The sequence below is a fragment of the Neolamprologus multifasciatus genome, chromosome 15 (genome assembly GCF_963576455.1).
Source record: "Neolamprologus multifasciatus chromosome 15, fNeoMul1.2, whole genome shotgun sequence".
Taxonomy (NCBI): domain Eukaryota; kingdom Metazoa; phylum Chordata; class Actinopteri; order Cichliformes; family Cichlidae; genus Neolamprologus; species Neolamprologus multifasciatus.
Window position 1 is genome coordinate 40,818,455 of NC_140453.1, and position 20,352 is coordinate 40,838,806.

Sequence of the window (20,352 nt, forward strand, 5' to 3'; positions counted from 1 at the left end):
CTTTGAAGAAATATTCACTCTCCCACCATGTCTGAAATTTTCTGCATTCAATTTCTACCTTTCGCTTCTTTGGTTCTGCCATGTTTAGTAACTAACTTGGGCTAAATTTCTTCTGTGATTGTCCTTTTTGGTGGAGCAACTGCCTCGATCGACAGTAGCTCCCCCTGGTGTTAAAACTAAGAAGTGCAATACACTCAAGCAAAAGTTGAAGTGCGGGCCATATTCGATTCTATTTATAAAATTACTTGCGGGCCAATTAAAAATGGATCGCGGGCCGCAGTTGGCCCGCGGACCGGATATCCATCAGATATTGTTGTCCAGATTGACTCAGTTTAATATCTCCAGTCAGGCTCTTCAGTGGTTTGCCTCATATCTCTCACACAGGAAACAGTGTGTGGTGTTGGATGGGGTTAAATCTCCATATTTAGACTGTGATACAGGGGTTCCTCAAGGATCTGTTCTTGGGCCCTTATTGTTCTCTCTTTTTATCAATAACTTACCTGAAGTCTGTCCAAATATATTTGCTCAAATGTATGCGGATGATGCAGTTATATATACGCAAACAAATAGTGTCCAGCAGGTGGCAAAAGATCTTACAGCTGCTTTAGCATTAATGCATAGCTGGCTGGAGGACTCATGCCTAATGTTGAACACCTCAAAAACTGTCTGTATGTATTTTTCAAAACGCCCCTTAAACTTGAAGCAGTCAAACATATTCCTGGATGGAGTAGAGCTTGAGTTAGCTCCAGAATTTAAATATCTTGGGGTCATTCTAGACCCAACATTATCCTTCAAGAGTCACATAAATAAAGTGTCCCAGGTACTTAAATTTAATAATCGAAATTTTAATCATATACGTAATAATTTAAATATGAATGTTGCAAAAACTTATTTTTACTCAATGATCATCTCTCATATGGACTATTGTTTGACGTCCTGGTCACTTGCTTGTCCAACAACACTTAAAACTATTGAAAACATTTATAAAAGAAGTTTAAAACTACTTGACAAAAAACCGACTTCCCACCACCACTGTCATGTGTTAAAAAAACATAAATTGCTGAACTTCAATAACTTAGTGAAACTTAAAAGAGTGTGTTTAATATATAAAGTCTTACACTCCCTTGCTCCACCACCACTAAAGCAGTTCATTAGGCATAAAGAAAGCTCAGACAGGACCACTCGAGCTACAATCCGAGGAGACTTGTTTATACCCCACAGACGGACAGCATTTGGGCAGAACGTCCTCTCTGTTAAGGGTGGCCATCTGTGGAACAGTCTTCCTCAACCCATTAGAGAATGCTCGACATTCAATTTGTTTAAAGCAAAGGTTAAAAACTGGTTATGGACAAATCAAGTGTGTGATCATGTATGAGTTGTATAGTTTTAATGTTTTATTTGGGAACAGAATGGTGTGTATGTGTAAGTTTGGTGATGGAGTTTTTATTATGAATGAATGATGATTTTTTTTATGAATTATTGTCTATTTTTTTATGTTTAAGGACAACAGATGGAAATTAGCCTTTGGCTATAATCTGGCATGTTTACATTCATGTAATTTTTTTTTTACATTTATGTTCATTAACATGCACTGTCCTAAATAAATAAAATTAATAGAACAGAACGCCTTTATTGTCACTATACAGATGTACAGTGAAATACGGAGCATCTCTTATGTAGTGCAAACGTGTGTGTGTGTGTGTGGGGGGGGGGGGGGTGCACAATTCTGCAGCACTATATATATATATATATGAACAGTATTTAGACAAAAAAATATATCAACTGTGAACACCATGCTGCCAACTTCAGGACTTCCTCTCAGTAGGCTGCCTTGTCCCCCATTTGAGATGAGTCCGACTACCGTAGTGTCATCAGAATACAGGAGGGGGCTCAGCACACAGCCCTTTGGGGAGCAGGTGCACAGTGATCATGAGTCTTACAGACTGGGCCAGTTTTTAAGAAAGTCCTTTATCCAGGCACGTGTGAGAGGGGGGAGGCCAAGAGTGACCAGTTTAGTGATGAGGATGTCCAGGATGATTGTAATGAAAGCTGAGCTGTAGTCCACAAAGAGCATTTGGACGTAGCTTTGCCGCTGTTCTAGGTGGCCCAGCACAGAGTGGAGGTCTATGGTGATGGTGTTTTCTGTGGATCTGTTCACGCGGTATGCAAACTGGTAGGGGCCAAAGTCTGGGAGGAGGTAGTCCTTGATGTGTTGAAGGACTAGTTTCTCGAAGCATTTCATGATTGTGTGTACCCTGGGTGTGAGGGCCACAGGGCAGTAATCGTTCAGGCTAGTGATGGGAGACTTCATTGGCACTGAGATGATTGTGGCTGACTTTAGACAGGATGGGATGGTTGCCTGATCCAGTGACAGGTTGAAGGGTCTGGTGGGTACATGCTCTTAGCACCTTGCCAGGTACTCCATCTGGACTGGCAGCCTTCCTGGGGTTCACTGCTAGGAACACATATCTGACATCATGTTCTGCTACAGTGACTGGAGAGCGGTGCAAGGAACCAGGTAAGGATGGGAGCAGAGCTGAAGTAGATGAGTGCTGCTGTTGTGGTGTTTCAAAGTGGGGAAAGAAGCCGTTTATTTCCTCTGCCAGCTGGACACTCAGATTTTCTGTCTTCGCAGTGCAGCCTTGTGGTTTATGATGTCTTGTATACCCTGCTACACGTCACATGTGTGTTGTTGCTGGACATGTGGAACACTATGCTTTTTTTGTGGTCTGTCTTGGCTTTTTTGATTCCCCTTTTCAGATCAGGTCAGGCAACCCTGTACAGAGCTCTGTACATGTTGTATATGTCTGTATATGTTTTTTATATTTTGTTAAACAGACATTACAGAATGCCTGGAGGGAGTTGAATTATAGTCAGCACAAACACCCATTCAGACTTTAGGATAAAATGACCAAGGTTTAGGTCACGATAAGAGCAGTGTCTTGAGTTAATTTCTTCTGAGTTGGCACTGAAGTTAACTTGAACTCAAGGATAAACTGATTGAGTGTTCCTATGCCAAGAGGCACACTTATTACTATTCGTCGGATTTATTATTAAGTGTGCCTATGCCAAGAGGCACACTTATTACTATTCGTCGGATTTATTATTCTTATTATTCTCAATCTTCTGCCTAAAATTTCACCGCGTAACTCACCCCGCAGTTTTGAGACAAGCTTCATATATGTTACCTCATTTTGTGCGGCTGGATCTGGAATGGTGTGCCCATGACTTTTGGTGTTTATGACTTTTATCGTTTTTTAAATATTAATATTTTAGTGCAAATTTTCCTGCGCGTATCTGCCGCACAGTTTTGACACAAGGGTTACATATGTTATATCATTTTGTGCGGCTGGATCTGGACTAGTATGCTATGACTTTTGGTGTTTATGACTTTTATAGTTTTTTAAATATTTAGATTTTAGTGCAAATTTAGGCCAATTTCTAGGCCCATGAGAAAGATTCTTCTTTTTGCCCCATAGAAACAGACTTCATTTGTGGTGAGTTGACTCTCTCTAGTGGTATAGAGATTGAAAATGTGACGTCATTCGAGGGTAAAACCGCAAAGAATTCTGGGAACTCGTGGCAAGAAGTACTAGCGCACGCAGGCTTTCAATTGAAATCAGTTACACAGCGATAAAAAGAAACAAAAAACTGTCAAGAAGCTGTTGTATTATTAACTGCAATAGCCGGTCGCATGACAGCCACGGGAAGCCGACGGGTAAAGAGATCGTTTTTTTTTTATCGGATTACGTCGTTGAAGAGAAATTGTTCGAGCCATGTTTCTGAAGTAAAAAGAGGCGACGGATGGCCTGGATTGCAGCCATTCAAAGACCAAATATAACGTCCCAGAACACTCCAGCTCACAGGTTAGTCTGCTCCAAGCATTTCCACAAAGGTCAGTGTTTTGTAGTAGTTAATACGTCATTTTTCATAACATAATTGGTGATATAGGTTACAAGCAAGTCTGGCGCTGAACAGAAATTGTGGCGCTATGCTATCACTAATTGCCCAGTACGATTACAGCATACAATATTATTGTCACTGCTACATTTCTGTAATGCGAACCAGAAATTATTTCCACTACTAATTAATTACCGTTGAGCTCAAAGGTCCTATTAGTAAACGGTTAACGAATGTGTATTTATGAAGACGATTTGTGAGACTGGTAAACTTATGATACATAAGATGGTCTTTCTTTCTACACGGTGCATTTCAAGGTCCTGTACCCATCCGTCGGTAAACTGTACCTGGGCTTGTTGCAGTGACCTGAAGTTACTAAACTTCATGAGTGTATGCACTCACTCCAAGAACCGTATAATTATAAATATGAGCGTGTTTTTTGTGTTTCTTTTTATCGCTGTGTAACTGATTTCAATTGAAAGCCTGCGTGCGCTAGTACCTCTTGCCACGAGTTCCCAGAATTCTTTGCGGTTTTACCCTTGAATGACGTCACATTTTCAATCTCTATACCGGGAGTAGTACGGCCGAAAGGGTGTATGCTTGGTGGAAAACTCCATATCCCACAATTCATAGCACGCCTCTACAGAGTCAAACAATGGCGGCCACCACTTTGTTTTATGTCTTTTATTAGTGTTTCTAGGTCACAAAAGAAACTTTTAAGATATTTTCAGGCGAGAATATAGTTATGTAAAATTCGAATATCTGCTCGTTTTATGAAGACATCCCATATTAACAAACAGTTCTGTTATGTGTTGCTGCTAGCCGGCTAGCTAGCTAGCTAGCGCGGCTAAATAACAGTTGTTTGGTGGTGGCTAACGCGGAGCTACAACAGAAGGCAGCTAGCCACCGGTGTTTGACAGAAAGGACATGTGGGGAAAGAGACATAAGAGGCGGCGAGGCGGCCACCGATCGACCGGTGGTGGCAAACGCAGAGCTCAATCGTGGATAAGGGAAACCGAAGGCAGGAGAAGCAGGCGGCTGCCGGTCGGAGCGTCAGGTTAACTGAATTTCAGGTAAGAAGTTATGAACTGCACTCTATTTGGATATAAACCGAGTTTAGGTGTAGTTTATTTTCGTTGTGCTAACTTTTTACAATCAGTTACAATAACTCGCTAGCTAGCACAGCAGAGTTTCTATACAGCTGTGTGCACACTAAGTTACTGATGTTGAACTTTATGACAGCCTCCCCTGTCATTCTCTTGCCTGTTGAAACTTCAATCATGAAACTGATCAATGATCGGCTTTTCTCTCTTGTTTGTTTATTGCGCTAAAGAACAGCAGCACGTTTAAGCTTGATCAGCTGTTGTTAGAATTCATTAGATTTTAATTTCTAGTATCAGCTGATGTTTGCTGGAGCCACAGCTGAAAAAAGGGCTGGTCCTAACCATGAGATGTCCTTACTGAATCATCAGAGCTGAACTGGTGATGGAGAAACAGGTTTACCTTTTAGGTGACATGAATGAGTTGAAGGAAAGTTATGAACTGTTTCTGAGAGACAAATAAAACCAAGCTCCTTTTTTTGTGTAGCTGACAGCTGGTAACTGTGCAGGGGCGGATCTAGCAAAGCTTTTGCCAGGGGGCCAGGTAGGGCATTACCAGGGAAAGGGGAGCACAAAGATATACTTTTCTTTCTTACTCTCATATAAAATATTTAGCTTTTATTAAATAGTTATCTGAATCTTACAACCAAAGTTTGTATAATAATACACAAGATTGGCTGTAGACCATTGTTAATCTTTCAGAACACTGTGTAAAAATAACAAAAAACAAAAAGTGAATGCAAAAGTGCACAAATATTTATTTTACGTGTTTGATGTATGTGGCAGGGCGTGGTCTGCAGTGCCGCTGCAGGGGAGGTGGACCCACCTCAGCGGCATCTGCAATCACGCCTCTCAGGCGTAAAGTCTGTGCTCTCTCGGCTGTTTGGGTTTTTTTTTTGTATGTGTCGGGCTGTGAGATGAAAAGCTACAGCCGGCTGTGTGGGTATAGCAACCATGTGTGAAAAGTGGTCCATAACGTAATGCTACAAAGCGTGTTCATGCAAACATTGTCGGGTCTGCCGTGGTACAATGGGACTTCTGCTCATGAACCTCTGCGCACAGCGGCTGCAAATCGGGGCTGTACGAAGTCACCTCATCTTTACACAAAACTGTAAGCTGTCATCTGTGAGGTGCGAGCGGTGTTTGTTTTTACCATAGTTCATGGTGGAGAATGGCTGCTCTGCTGAGTTTTGCTCTCTGTAGCCGTTTGAATGGCAAACTACACTGATTAGCGGCGGCATAGGCACACTTAAAATTTCTTCTGAAATTTTCGCTTTCTAGTTAGAATTTGTTGTTTAAAGGTCCGTTTCACTGTGACCTCTATGAATTATTCGTTAAATTTTATACAAATATCCAACAGGATAAAATGGAGAAACGATGATATTTTAATCTTGTTGTATTTCCTGTTCCAGGGTCCTTTAAACACTACAGTTGTCATTCACTATAACATGGTTCATCTCATGCCATGTCTCCTGAACAGTACAGCATGCGTTCAGCTTGTCAAATTTACATAAATTTTCGATCGCTAGAAGTGTAACTCTGAAGTGCTGTGCTGTATGTTTGTAAGGTTTCTCCCTAACAAACATAACAATGTTGTGATGAAACGGTTTGCACTGCCTTGCCTTTGGTTTCATTCTATAATACTGGACTTATTTTTCTACGAAGGTTTGAACTTTGAAAGTGTTTAAACAAGAGCGAAAAGTATGAAAATGTTCATGCCTATCTGAGAAAAGCGTATAGTGTGTAGTGAGGGGTTTTACAGCCTTAAAACATCTATAATAATTGTAAAAAATGAAGTTGGCTACTGAGGAGATTTCACCTATTGCAGGTTATTTTTGGAACGTAACTCCCATGACAAATGAGAGACCACTGTACTTCTATTGTCAGTTATCAGTTATTATCAAGTTGGTTTGAACAGTAACTCATTTTTTAAAAAATCTGACTCAATAGCAAAGATTTATACATTAGTAGGATTTTGTAATTATGTATACAACAGTTTTGAACTTTCAGTGATTTAGAACACAACATTTAAAACAAATCTCTCACAACTGTTAATCAGTGCTTTTGACCAATGGAGGAAGAGAAATGGGTAAAACAACCCTTTCCAACCTTCCATCCATTCATGCAAAAGTAAAATACTTACTTAACCCTGAGAAGTCATCAGTGATGACACTAAACTTTAATTCTGTGGTATCAGAATACAAATTCACAGATTTTTCCACCAAGGTCTTGATAATTATGGGACAAAGAAAGCAATCATGCCTTTTGCAAAGTGCACTGGCTGTAGCTCAGGAAGTAGAGCAGGTCATCTGCTCATTGGAAAGTTGCTAGTTTGATCCCTGGCTCCTCCAGTCTGCATACCAAATATCTTTGGGCAAAATACTAACCCCAAATTTCTGTCTGATGAGTTCATCAGACTATGAATGTGTGTGAATGCTAGATAGAAGAGCACCAAGGTCGAAAACGCATAGAAAAAAGTGTTTGTATAAATGGTTGTGAATGAAGAAAGTTGCATAAAGTCCTCTGAGGGCTCAGGTAGACAAGATTAAATCCTCTATCTAAAATATAGAGTACATGTAAACGCATCTGCCAACTGAAATAGTAAATCACGAGACCTATGTAGGTCATTTAAATGTGTCCAGCTAGCTTTGGCAGTGAGGCGTGCAGAGCAGGGGGATTTCTTGTCTGTTGTTGTGTTTTATGGCCAGCGATGTGGATGAGAGTCGACAGTCTCCCAGCCCAGAAGGCTGGCACACAAGGTCCTCTGGGTGACTCCAGCATTTGTGTGAGTGTATTAATCTAGAGTGTAATAGGGGATTGAGTGTGTGTATGTATTTATATATGTTTCCATGTGTGCACTCTTTCAGTCATGAGTTGTAAAGCCTTTTGGACTGGGGGAAGCTTGTAAAATGAGGTCAAATGAAACTGATCTGGTCACTTCTTTATTGGGTTAGTTTAGAGTTAGGGCTCCGATTTCAGCTTAGATTTAGCTTCATACGTTTGGGTAAGGAAAGGGTTCAAGATTTCAGATGGAAAATTAGAGTAAAATTTTTCTCTGCAAACGTGTACAGACTTCACATGTCTGTGTATACCTGCTTTTTGGCTTGAGTGTTCTTGCATCTTTGTGTGTATACATTATGTGCACGTGAGTGTGTGTATGTAGATGCTAAGCCTTCAAGTACTATCGCTGGCTAAAATCCTTTTAATCTCTCAGTTTCAGTCTCTCTAAATAATCGCAGATTTATGCACTTTACTATTAATCAGAGATCAAATTGATGCTTATTGAAAGTGGAAGAATTAATCCTTTTTTGAAGCTTCTGTAATATGGTTTTGCTGTTGACAATCCATCTTTCTCCTGCACCTTTTTTCCATTGATCATTATGCAATTTGACAAACATAATTATCGCTGGAGATTCCCGTAGTCGTCAGTCCCGCACTTCACTGGTCAAACTCGCCTGCCATTCTGCTGACATAATAAAACAACAGATGGCATTTTAATAGCTAATCAACTGTAATTTTTATGGATACAAAAGGACAACTATAACAACTTGTAGATAGATGTAGAACAAAATCAACTCAAAACATTTCATTTATAGACCTCCTCTTCCTACTGTCCTTAATTTAAATAAATAAATAAAATGCAGAAAACTACCTGAATGCAGTTATTGCTTCTCTGACAGCCTGGTGCAAAGCAAACAATATTACTAGTATTTACCTTGTGAAAATCAGAATGATTATGTTTGTTGAACTGACTGCAAATAGCAGACCTCATGGTTGCAGTGTGTCTGTAATCTATCTGTACTCATGTAAGACTGCAATTATTTGGAAACTTTTGAGAATCTGCCTGAGAGTGGTTGCACTCTGTCTTTGGAGATCTATTGACTCATACCAGGCGACTGGTGTACCTTGCGACCGAATACAGTCATGCAGATGTTGAGGGTTTTGCATGTCATACCTCTGGGTGTCCAGTTGGTTTCTGCAATAATTTGCAATTAATGCAATTATGTAAAGAAATGTTGTTTATTTTAACTGTAAGGTGTGACCATACATGCCAACCCTTTTTCATTGCCCCTCCCGAAAATCTCCCTGAGCCACCATTCCACACCCAGACAACAAAATTGAAAAACCATATCCCAGAATTCATAGCACGGCCCAGCCAATTCAGGTTTCCAACAATGGCTGCAGCTACTTAGTTTTAATACTACTCTTATTACTCTTTCTGGGTCGCAAAAAAACCTTTTAACATATTTTCAGGCGATAATGTAGCTGTGTAAACTTCAAATTTCTGAACAGCGAACTCCCGGCACATCATTTTTAAACCTCTGCAGCATCAGCATGCCTTTGCCGTTTTAAGGCCCAGGGAAATGAGCCTGCAAGCGCTCTGTAGCAGTCACTGGTGATAAGGAAAGGCTACTCCTCATAGAGGACTTACGCTCGGGCACACATTTTTTTGGTTGACTCCAGCTCCCTCGGGAACTCAGAGTGCTGGCAGGCTAGTTTCCCTGGGCCTTAAAACTGCAAAGACAGCACAGCGCTATCATGCTGCTGATAAAACACAGCCCTTTTCCGCGGTGCTGCCGTGCCGCGATCCCAGCCACCATTGACGAGTTGGAGGCCCCAATGAGGATCGGTGGGGGCGGGGGAGATGCTGTTGGTGGGTCGGGAACTATCGCTTGGACGCCAAAGCTCCTGGTAGCCAGGAGAATGTAATCTGCTTCTTCTGTGAGTGAGCAGTAATCCTTTGTGGCCAGCAGCGGGGGGTTGGCGAGGCCAGCTCGCACCAGCAACTGTTGGAGGAAGACGGGTGAAGAATGAAGAGGAATCCATTCCAAGCAAGGACATGAGCTCGAGAGCAGTACCATCACCCAGGCCTAAGAGAGAGGAGTTTCTTGGCCCGTTCTGCATCGGAGAGGGAGTAGTGCCGCAGCAGCAGCGCCTTGCAAGTGCTGTATTTCCCTTGGGTGGGGGTATATCGGGGGACGGTCATCACACGGTTGGTGGACAGCAGATCCAGCGAAGACACCACATGATGCTATTTCATGTCGTTGGCTGAAATGCCACGAAGAGCAACTTGAACTTTGACGTGCACGAACCACAAAGGAGGGTCGTGAATCCAAAAATCTGGCAGCTTAACCAGCACAGCAACCACAGCAAAAATTAAAATTTACAGCTCTGCTATCACTTCAGACATAAATGAAGACAGAAAACTAAACAGCAGTGGTGTTTGTAGGGTTACTGAAGTTGGGCTAGCTGGTATACAGTATAATGATGTGCTGCATGGTGGCTAGCTACACAGCTATGTTAGCATAACATAAACACAGTGAAGTTGGAGGATGGATGCTAACTTTTTTCCACTCTGTAAAATTTGACGCAAGAGTTCCCGAAGGTTAGGGACAAATTTAATCACATGGCAGAATGCTGTAAACGAACCAAACTTCAGTCAGGAGAACAACTGAGATAATCCATCCACAATACGAGGTTAGTCATTAATATACTGGTACATGGGCATGTAGTTACAGCGAATGGGTTAAAAAATTGAGCTTTAATGAACAGTGGTAATGAAAACCGAGACAGGCCGACAGTTATCACTGACTAGCTTGTTCAGATTAAATAGAACAAAATACAAAGCATTAAAACATGTAAAAAAACACAACAGCCTTAACAAATGCAGAGTAGTTTGGACCTGGAAGCAGGGTTCATCAGGTCATCACTTAAAGACCGGATATCCCACCTGCTGTGAATGTTTTAATCCAATACACTTGTTTTTAATATCACTTGTCACATCCTGTTTTTGACAGTAAAAGTAAATAACATTCATATAAGAAATAAAATTGTCTGTGTAAACTATATAAACTGAGCAAAATGGCGCCACGGATGGCAGCCTCTGTACTGCGCTCTCTCGCATTTTTTCTTTTTTTTGTTTATTTTCTGCACTTTTGGTCACTCAGACAACATCACTTTCTCCAGAGATCAACTGCTAAACATCAGGCAGTCGTCTCAAAATAGTTGTTATACATTTTTCATAAACCCGTAAAGTTGTTTGGAGATTTTAGTCGGAGGCGCAGTGGCACTCTGTGGCTCCCAGAAGAGACACAGACGGGGGACTCGTGCTGGTGAAACTACGTCGGCGAAGATTCCACATGGCACTCCCCAAATGCATCTTGCGAATCTCTGCTCTCTTCCAAACAAAGTCGATGAATTACTGCTTTTAGACCGGACTAACAAGGACTTTGCACGCTCTGCTTCCCTCTGCTTCACTGAATCCAAAGGTTGGAGTACTGATGTCACAGTGTTACAGAAATACTGCAGCCCAAACCTGGAAACTTTTTTTCATCAACTGCAAACCTTTTTATTCACTGCGGGAGATTTCTTAATTCATGCTGGTCGGCGTGTACATCGCTCCTCAGGCTAACGCAAACAACGCACTGTGCGAGCTGGCTGACCAGATTACCACCCTGGAAAGGAAATTCCCGGATTCCTTTACAATTGTCTTAGAGGGTTTTAACAGAGCAAGCCTAAACCATGAACTTCCTAAATACAGACAGCATATAGACTGCCCCACCAGGGACAACATCACACTGAATCACTGTTACACCACTTTAAAAGATGCCTATTGCTCTGTCCTCCGGGCAGCTTTGGGAGATTCTGATCACTGCCTGGTCCATCTTATTCCAGTTTATAGGTAACAACTCAAACGTGCCAAGCCTGTAGTCAAAACTGTGAAGAAGTGGACTAACGTAGCAAAGCAGGAACTGCAGGACTGTTTTGACTGCCCTGATTGGACTGCTTTTGAAGCTGCATTTGAGAACCTGGATGAGCTGATGGACACTGTGACATCATACATCAGTTTTTGTGAATATGTGTGTGCCAACCAAAACCTTTTGCACGTACAACAACAATAAACCATGGTTCACTCCTAAACTCCAACATCTTCATAAGGCCAGGGAGGACGCCTACAGAAGTGGTAATAGGGCCCTGTACAAGCAGGCCAGGAACACACTGATCAAGGAGATTGTTGTGGAAAATTTAACAATAACCTGCAACACACCCAGTGAGCTTGATTTGAAGTGGGTTTAATAAACACATTCCAATGTGGAGAGAGCATCCCAGTGAAACCCTAGGACCATCTCTGAATTTTGGCCACCGCCCTTACATCTTAAATACAGAGACACAGACAAAGAACATTCCACAAACTCTTATATGTTGGCCCCTCTTCACAGAGAGAATTATGACCTTGTTTTCTGCTTGGCCATTACCTAAGGATTTACATCCCTGATAAGGAGGAGTCCCACTATCTGTTCAATGTCTCCCATTACAATGGCCTCACTGTGTTAACATTTCACATGCATGCAAGCTGGTGACAGGAGTGCTCTTACTATAGTAAAGTGAGAAAGTGATATTACTATAACTAATGTGATATGATTAAATATGTGATTAATACATGAGAAAAGAAATCTGCCACCACAAGATCAAAGTAGCTAAAAGGATCTACTCCCAGAAGCTCAATGAACAGCTCTCAGCCAACGACCCTGCATCAGTGTGGTAGGGCCTGCGAGAAATCACCAGCTACAGACGCCCACCACCCACTGTTGAAGCAAACAAAGACCTGGCCAACGGGTTAAATATATTCTACTGCAGGTTTGGGACACAGACTCTCACCCCTCACACTCCCCTCCCGAGAGACATTGTTTCAGACATTGACCCCTAACACACCTCTCCCCCCTCACCCTCCTCAATCCAGACTCAACAAGCTGCTTCAAACGCTCCACCATCATCCCGGTCTCCAAGAAACCCACCATTACAGGACTGAAAGATTACAGACCTGTTGCCTTGACGTCTGTGGTCATGAAATCCTTTGAACGACTGGTGTTAGCTCATTTGAAGGACACCAGTTGGACCCCCTGCCTACCGGGAAAACAGTGAACATGGTGCTGCATTACATCCTGCAACACCTCGACTGCTCAGGACCTTATGCCAGGGTCCTGTTTGTGGATTTTAGTTCGGCTTTTAACACCAACGTGCCTGAACTTCTCTCCTCCAAACTCTCCCAGCTCAGCGTGTCACCAGCTACCTGTCAGTGGATCACCAGCTTCCTGACAGACAGGAGGCTGTCAGGGGTGAGGCTAGGGGAGATCACCTCTAAAACTCAGTCCCTCAGTATTGGTGCCCCTCAAGGTTGTGTCCTCTCACCACTGTTGTTCTCCCTCTACACTAAAGACTGCACCTCCAAGAACTCAGCTGTTAAACTCCTAAAGTTTGCAGATGACACCACCATCATTGGCTTCATTCAGGATGGTGATGAGCCTGCATACTGGCAGGAAGTTGAGTGGCTGGTAATCTGGTGCAGTCAGCACAATCTGGAGCTGAACAAGCTTAAGACTGTAGAGATGACAGTAGACTTCAGGAGACATCCCTCAGCAATGCTCCCCCTCACTATATCAGACGACTGTGGAGATCTTCAAATTCCTGGGTACCACCATCTCCCAGGACCTGAAGTGGGAGACCAACATCAACTCCATCCTCAAAAAGACCCAGCAGAGGATGTACTTCCTGAGACAACTGGGGAAGTACAGTCTTCCACAGGAGCTGCTAGTCCAGTTCTACACTACAGTCATTGAGTCTGTCCTGTCCTCCTCCATCGCAGTCTGGTATGGAGCAACCACTAAACAGGACAATCGCAGACTGCAGTGGATTGTACGGGCAGCAGAAATGATCATTGGGGCCCCCTGCCCTCCATCCAGGACCTGTACCTCTCAAGAACCAGGAAATGCGCAGGGAAAATCTTCACAGACCCCTCACAGCCTGGACACAGACTTTTTGACCTGCTGCCCTCTGGCAGACGGTATAGAGGCCTGCAGACCAGGACCACCCGACATGGGCACAGTTTCTTTCCTCTCGCCATTTCCCTCCAGTTGAACTGTCACACTGCTCCCACTGCCAGACTGCAACTGCACCTTATGGACATTCTGTGGTATTCATTTCACATTTAACTAGGTTGTAACTGGAAGGTGTGACATTAAAACTACATCTGGTAAAAACCTGTACAAGTGCACACACACAGACACAAAACAAACACACATGTCAAACAAAACAAGGGAGTTACTGTATATTTACCCTAAAAAACAGATGAAGCAGTGTTTAAGTTTCACTGAAAAGTCACATAAGAGTCAGTGAAAGTAGAGCAGAGAGAGTCTGAAGAGGCAGCAGTGTGTGTCTGAAGGAGATTGTGAAGTACAATGTGACGCCTAAGGCTATTCGAGAGAATTTACTGATACACACTTATGATTCATGGGAGATTGCTTCAGGAATGACAGCTGTCAGTGCAGCTGTGACTGGTTGATGGTAAATGGTAAATGGCCTGCATTTGTATAGTGCTTTACTCAGTCCCTAAGGACCCCAAAGCGCTTGTGTGAGTGTTCTCAGCCTTACGTCTGTGTCTCGTCAGCCTTGATTTCTCCCAGGTGTGTTCTCCTCCTGTCTCCCATCCCACGATTACTCCTGTGAGTATTTAAGCCCTGTGTGTTCTCCTGCCTGTTGCTGGTTCTTCTGCGTTATCTCCCTCCGTGACCTCTGTTCATTCCCTGCTTCATTCTGCGGTGTTAAGCGATGCGGTTGAAAAATTTGAGTGCGCCTAACTTTTGTGCCGGTACGCCTAAATTTTTGAAGTTAGGCATGTCAAAAAGTCAGACAGCCCTGACAGCTGTCTGCCGGCAGAGCCCGTGGGCACGTCACTGCAACCCCCTCTGGCCTCTGCTCTGTGGCTGCTGGGTGACCTCTCATTTGGGGCTCTCCTCCGCTCTTCCCAGGAGGGTGGTACGGTTGACCCCCTGGTGATCCTCCTTGGGTCCTCGTATTCTGGGGCCTCTGGATGTCTGGGGCCTGGACCTCCTCCATACCTGCTTCATGCCCTGGGGGACGGGGCTATGGCTCCCCACACTTCCTAGCAGATTGTTACATGGAGAAACCTTTTGAATACAAGCGTGCTGATCCACACAGGTGTGCACCTGTGTGCACACCCGAGGTGTACACACGGGTGTTCACAGACACAAACTACACCTGTCTTGGCTGCTACCTCAAAGCACATTGTGCGCTGTCGATCACATGTATAATAACATGTAATATTTAGTATCTACTGTTAGCTAGTTTTGTGATTGTGATGGTGTTGTATTTATTATGTTGCTCTTTTTTGTTTGTTTTCTCTTTTTTTTTTCTTATCTCCATACAGGTGATCCAGGTGTTTTGTTTGTTTTTCTTTTTTTTTCTTCCCCCCTTACTCGCCATCTCTTCTCCCCTCTATTTTTCGTTCTCTCCCTCTCTTTCTTTCATTCTTTCTCCCTGTCCTATCCCCCAGTCATGTCTGTCCCGTCTGTAACAACTGAAAATCAAATCAAATAAATACATAATTATAATAAAGGTCAATCAAACGGACCAATATGACAAGGCCATGATGATCCAATTGGTAAAGTAAATCCGCTTGGCATCTTTCTTGGCCTACAGACAACAATTTTGATGGCTAAAGATCCAAACGGGACAGGCAAAAAAACCCAGAGCGGACCCGACGCATCAGAATCGCTAAGCTCCGACAGTGTGTCCGTGTACGGCCGTCGGGTGAGAAAGCCGAGAAAGACAAAGCTGATTCTGATCCGTCGGGTCCGCTCTGTGTTTACGTCTTTGTGTGGAATCCGTTAATGAATTGATATCGCTTTATTCAAGCTACTCACCTCTCTCTTCCACCTGCACTTTCAACTGGACCACGGCCAATCAGAGAGGTCCCACCCCTGACTATCTCTGATTGGTTTAGTCCACAATAGGGGCATAATGTGTGTCTGTTGTTGACCACACGGAGAGTTGCAGAGATTTTTTTTCTTTTTGTTACCCGAACAGTTGGTCGCACAGTTGCGACCAACTGTTATTTATTTTTAGTCGCACCACTGAAAAATTTGGTTGCACTCTAGAGCCCTGGCTGTGCCAGAGAGGACCGGGCCTCAGGCCCAGAGGCCTGAGGGCACCCCACCCCCGGAAGGGGCCCAGCCGGGCCACAGGTGCCAGGCCCCACCAATCGGCCACCAGGAGTGAGACGGTACATACATGAGTGCCCAGCCCCAGTCACCAAGAACCACCAACACACCAACGTCTGGGGGCATCAGCCACTGGCAGGGAGTGTGGTTAGGGGAGATAAGCCTCCATACCTCAGAGAGCCTGAGATGTTCCCAGAGAGGTGGAGTCTGAGTACGAATGTTAGTATGAATGGCGGTGGCTAGTGGTCCTCCTAGTAGTCCTCCACCCCAGAGAGAAGGGTTACATCTCCTGGGTCCGGGTACAGTTTGCCCCTCTGGGGGCAGGGGTACCCGGACCTGGGATATAGAGTATGTTTGGGGAGTGTGAATGTGTGTACAGTGTCTATTTGTGTCTGTCTCCACGTCGGGTGAGTGCCGAGTATTTGTTTGTGTATATGGGGGTGGGAATGCACGTTTGTATCTGCGTGCGCCTGTTCGTCTGTGTCTATATGTCAGCTTGGGTCTCAGACTCCACCTCAGACTCCAGGAGCACTAGTGTGCCTCCATATCTGGAATCAAATTTGGTACAAGTGAACATAAACTTTCTGTATATGCAGATGACCTCCCACTATACATAACTGACCCACTTAAATCAATTCCCTCATTAATGAAGTATCTCAAACAATACAGTACACCCTCAGGATACGAGAGACTATAGCATAAGCGAGATTATGCCATTAAATATACAAGATAGCCGTATTAGAGTTCTTACTGACCCATTACAGTGGTGTAATAATGGCTTCACATATTGGGTATACAAATTGGTAACGCCAAGGATCATATATTCAAACAAAATTATATCAAATTTTTGGAGCAAACCAAACTTAATATTCAGAGATGGATTGATTTCCCATTATCCCTCATAGGCAGAATAGGCAGAAATGTCTCCCTACAAATGTTCCCAAAAGTTTCTTCAAAGAGCTTAATAAAATTATAACTTCTTTTATATGGCAAAAGAAAAATCCAAGAGTCAAACTCACTTCTCTGCAGGCTCCATATTCAAGAGGAGGACTTAATTTACCAAACTTTAGGAACTATTATTATTTGGATCTGGCTACATGCAGAGAGCAGTGAGGTTAGATGGGTCCCAATAGAACAACATGAGGTGAACCCTATATCATTAAAAGATGTTCCATTTTTAGGTACAAAAAAATGTTTATCCAAGCTTATAAACAGTTTGATAATATTAAATACCTTCAACGCTTGGCAGAAATCGTATTCGCTTCTGAAAATAAATATCTTTTTCCTTAGAAGGACACCCTTATTCGGTTCTTATTTAAAAATTTAAACTTCCAAGACAAAGTTTCAAATTTCTACAAATAAGAGAGTGGGTCAAAGAGAAATCCAAAGGGGCATTCCCCGAGATACCAAAGGAAACCTCTATTGAAACCCATCTTTGCACCAAACCGTGCAAGTCAATAAAAGGAATAGCATCTTCTATATATGCTATTATCAGTGAAAAGTTACCTGATCACAACAAAGCATCCATAAAAAGAAAATGGGAAACAGACCTGGGCTATGTTTATGAAGAGGTAGAATGGCACCACTTATTGAATCAGGCACAGACCATGTTAATCTCTATAAGACACAGGCAAATGCAATTTAACATATTTCATAGGATATATTACACCCCTTACAGACTACATAAAATTGAGTAATTATTCCCTCCAGATATACATGCTGTGGAATTGCCCAGTGATAGAACAATTTTGGAGACGCGCCATTGAAATAATCTCAAGGGTAATGGGAATCCCAATTGAACTGGACCCAAAACTATGGATTCTAGGTGACACAGTTTCTATTAACGTGAATTACCATTAGAAATATTTTATTTTACTTGCGAGTACAGCGATTAAAAGATGTATTCTGCTATATTGGAAATCTGAAAATTCTCCAACACTGAGACACTGGATTAATGAGCTAGTGTCCTACTGCACACCTGAGAAGATATCGTAGTGTAAAAGGGAAGTATGAAACCTTTGAAAAAATCTGGGGCCCCTTGTTGGCAGTACTACCGTCTCTGGACCTGACAGATTATAGTGGTGACTCAAAATTCTGAATTGCCCCTTGGGGATAAATAAAATCTTTCTGATTCTGAACCCCCGTGGGTCTGTTTTAAATTGATCCCCGGTTCAGCTTTCCTGGCTTGACTTCCTGATTGATGTGGTTTTACCGTGAAGTGCGTTGATTCCTGAACACAAGAGTTTCTTTAAATAAGTGTGAATATAAACTGTCAGATGTTTGGAATTATCCTTGAATGGCATGAAAACAAGAATATACACTTAAGAGTGTTCCTGTAGTCACAATAACTTGCCATGTTGTAGTGAGTTGTAGATATTTGCTTTGTGTCATAATTGTGAGCTTTTTGTTTGTTTGTTTGTTTTTGTTTGTTTTTCAAATTTAAAAATGAAAATAAATCTTATGAAAAAAAAAAAGATTGGTGATTAGTGCAATCAATTAACCTCTCTCCACTAACTAATAAGGTTTTTCTCTTTGAATAACCCATTAGTTCCTGAACAAATGATCACATGTGTTCTCTAACTGTTTTTTCTCCATCTTTTGGTGTTTTAGGAGTGGATATCCTGAAGCTCGTGGCAGCCCAGGTGGGCACGCAGTGGATTGACATCTATCAGTCGCTGGCTAATGTCACCGAGCGTGAGGTGGCTGCCTTCTCCAACGGCTACTCTTCTGATCATGAGAGGGCGTATGCTGCGCTGCAGCACTGGACGATCCGGGACAGCGATGCCAACCTGGCCAAGCTGATCAACGCCCTGCACCGGCAGCGCCGCATCGATGTGGTGGAAAAGATCCGCTGTGTAATGGAGGACAACCCACAGGTAGGTCTAATTAATGTCGAGGACAGACAGTCTACTGCCCCCCTGCCCTGTTTTCACTGAGGATATCTGTAATGTTGCTGTCTTCACATCTTCACATCCAGAGGTGGGTTGAGTATCCAAAAATTGTACTCAAGTAAAATAAAATAGTAAAATATTATTACTCAAGTAAAAGTGAAAAGTAGTTGTCAAAAAAGTTGCCCAAATAAGAGTAAAAAAGTAATTGGTGAAAATTTATTTTTTAAATAAATGCTATCAGACAAACATAAATAAATAAATATACAAATGTTAGTATTTTCAAATAGAATATATGTATATGTACAATTCTAATTTCCAGATTTCAGTTTTTTACAACATAAAGCCTTTTTAACCAATATCTACAGTAAATAATATAAATATATAAACAGTGCAAACCATTTCCAGTGACGAGATATGCTGTAAACTTTATATTCATTTTTGCTCCAAATGGCACAGCAGCCTCAGAGAAAACATTAGAACATAGCATGTAACATAAGACTGATATCAAACTAACCAAAGCTAAAAATATATTTAGAGTAAACTTACTGCGACACGTTTCCACAGGTTACATGAGTTGAGTTTTTTCCCGCTGAAAAGTCGGTTTGCTTTGGCTCACACTGTAGAAACCAACACTGAAAACATACAGTAGCTGTTCTTTTGTACTGCTTTTAAGTGAAACAATCTTTGTATATGAGGCCAAGGGTGTTCATCCTCTTCAATTCTACCGGAGACAGTTGACTCTGCCATGTTTTCATGTGTTTCTTCTTTCCATGTATCTACACGCTACTTTAAAACACTTGGGCCGCTCTGTCTGCCACAGTTTCAAACTGGTCATGTGACTGCATCTGATTGGTAAAGGAGTTACAAGAAACTCCACTGGCAGCATGATCCATTATTAGCAGTATTATCTGATTATTAAACTAATTATTTAAAACAAAGTAATGAGTCAAATTTTGCCAAATATTGCCGAGTAAAAGTACCTCTCCAAAAGTTGAAATTGTTCATCTGGACGTAGTGTTTTGTGGGAGAAACGTTTTGTGGGAGAAACGTTTCGTCACTCATCCAAGTGACTTCTTCAGTCTCAGCTGACTGCAGTTTTCCCCAATCTTATAAACAGTTGAGACGCATTTTTTCTAAACACCAGGTCTCTGTGGCTTTTAAACCCCAAAACACGCTGCGCCAAAAATTGGTCAACCCCAACGATCGGGTCCCCCGACACAAACAGAGTAACATAGTGTACGCTGTTAAGTGCCAGGAGGATTGCCAGGATTTATACATCGGGGAAACCAAACAACCTCTGGCGAAGCGGATGGCACAACACAGAAGAGCTACCTCGTCAGGCCAGGACTCTGCAGTCTATTTACACCTATAGGCCAGCGGACACTCTTTCAAGTATGAGGATGGACAGTGAGGAAGCGCGGAGTGGTTTGAGCGCGGAGTCAA

At 42.5% G+C, this 20,352-nt stretch overlaps 1 protein-coding gene across 1 annotated transcript in view; it reads left to right on the top strand.

The window, feature by feature from the left end:
* tnfrsf21 (tumor necrosis factor receptor superfamily, member 21) overlaps positions 1–20,352 on the top strand; it is a 73,582-nt gene that overhangs the window by 37,436 nt on the left and 15,794 nt on the right. Inside the window, exon 4 of the mRNA XM_085132985.1 lies at positions 18,629–18,894. Coding sequence (XP_084989111.1) covers positions 18,629–18,894 — 266 coding nt within the window. The remainder of the gene's footprint in view (positions 1–18,628; positions 18,895–20,352) is intronic.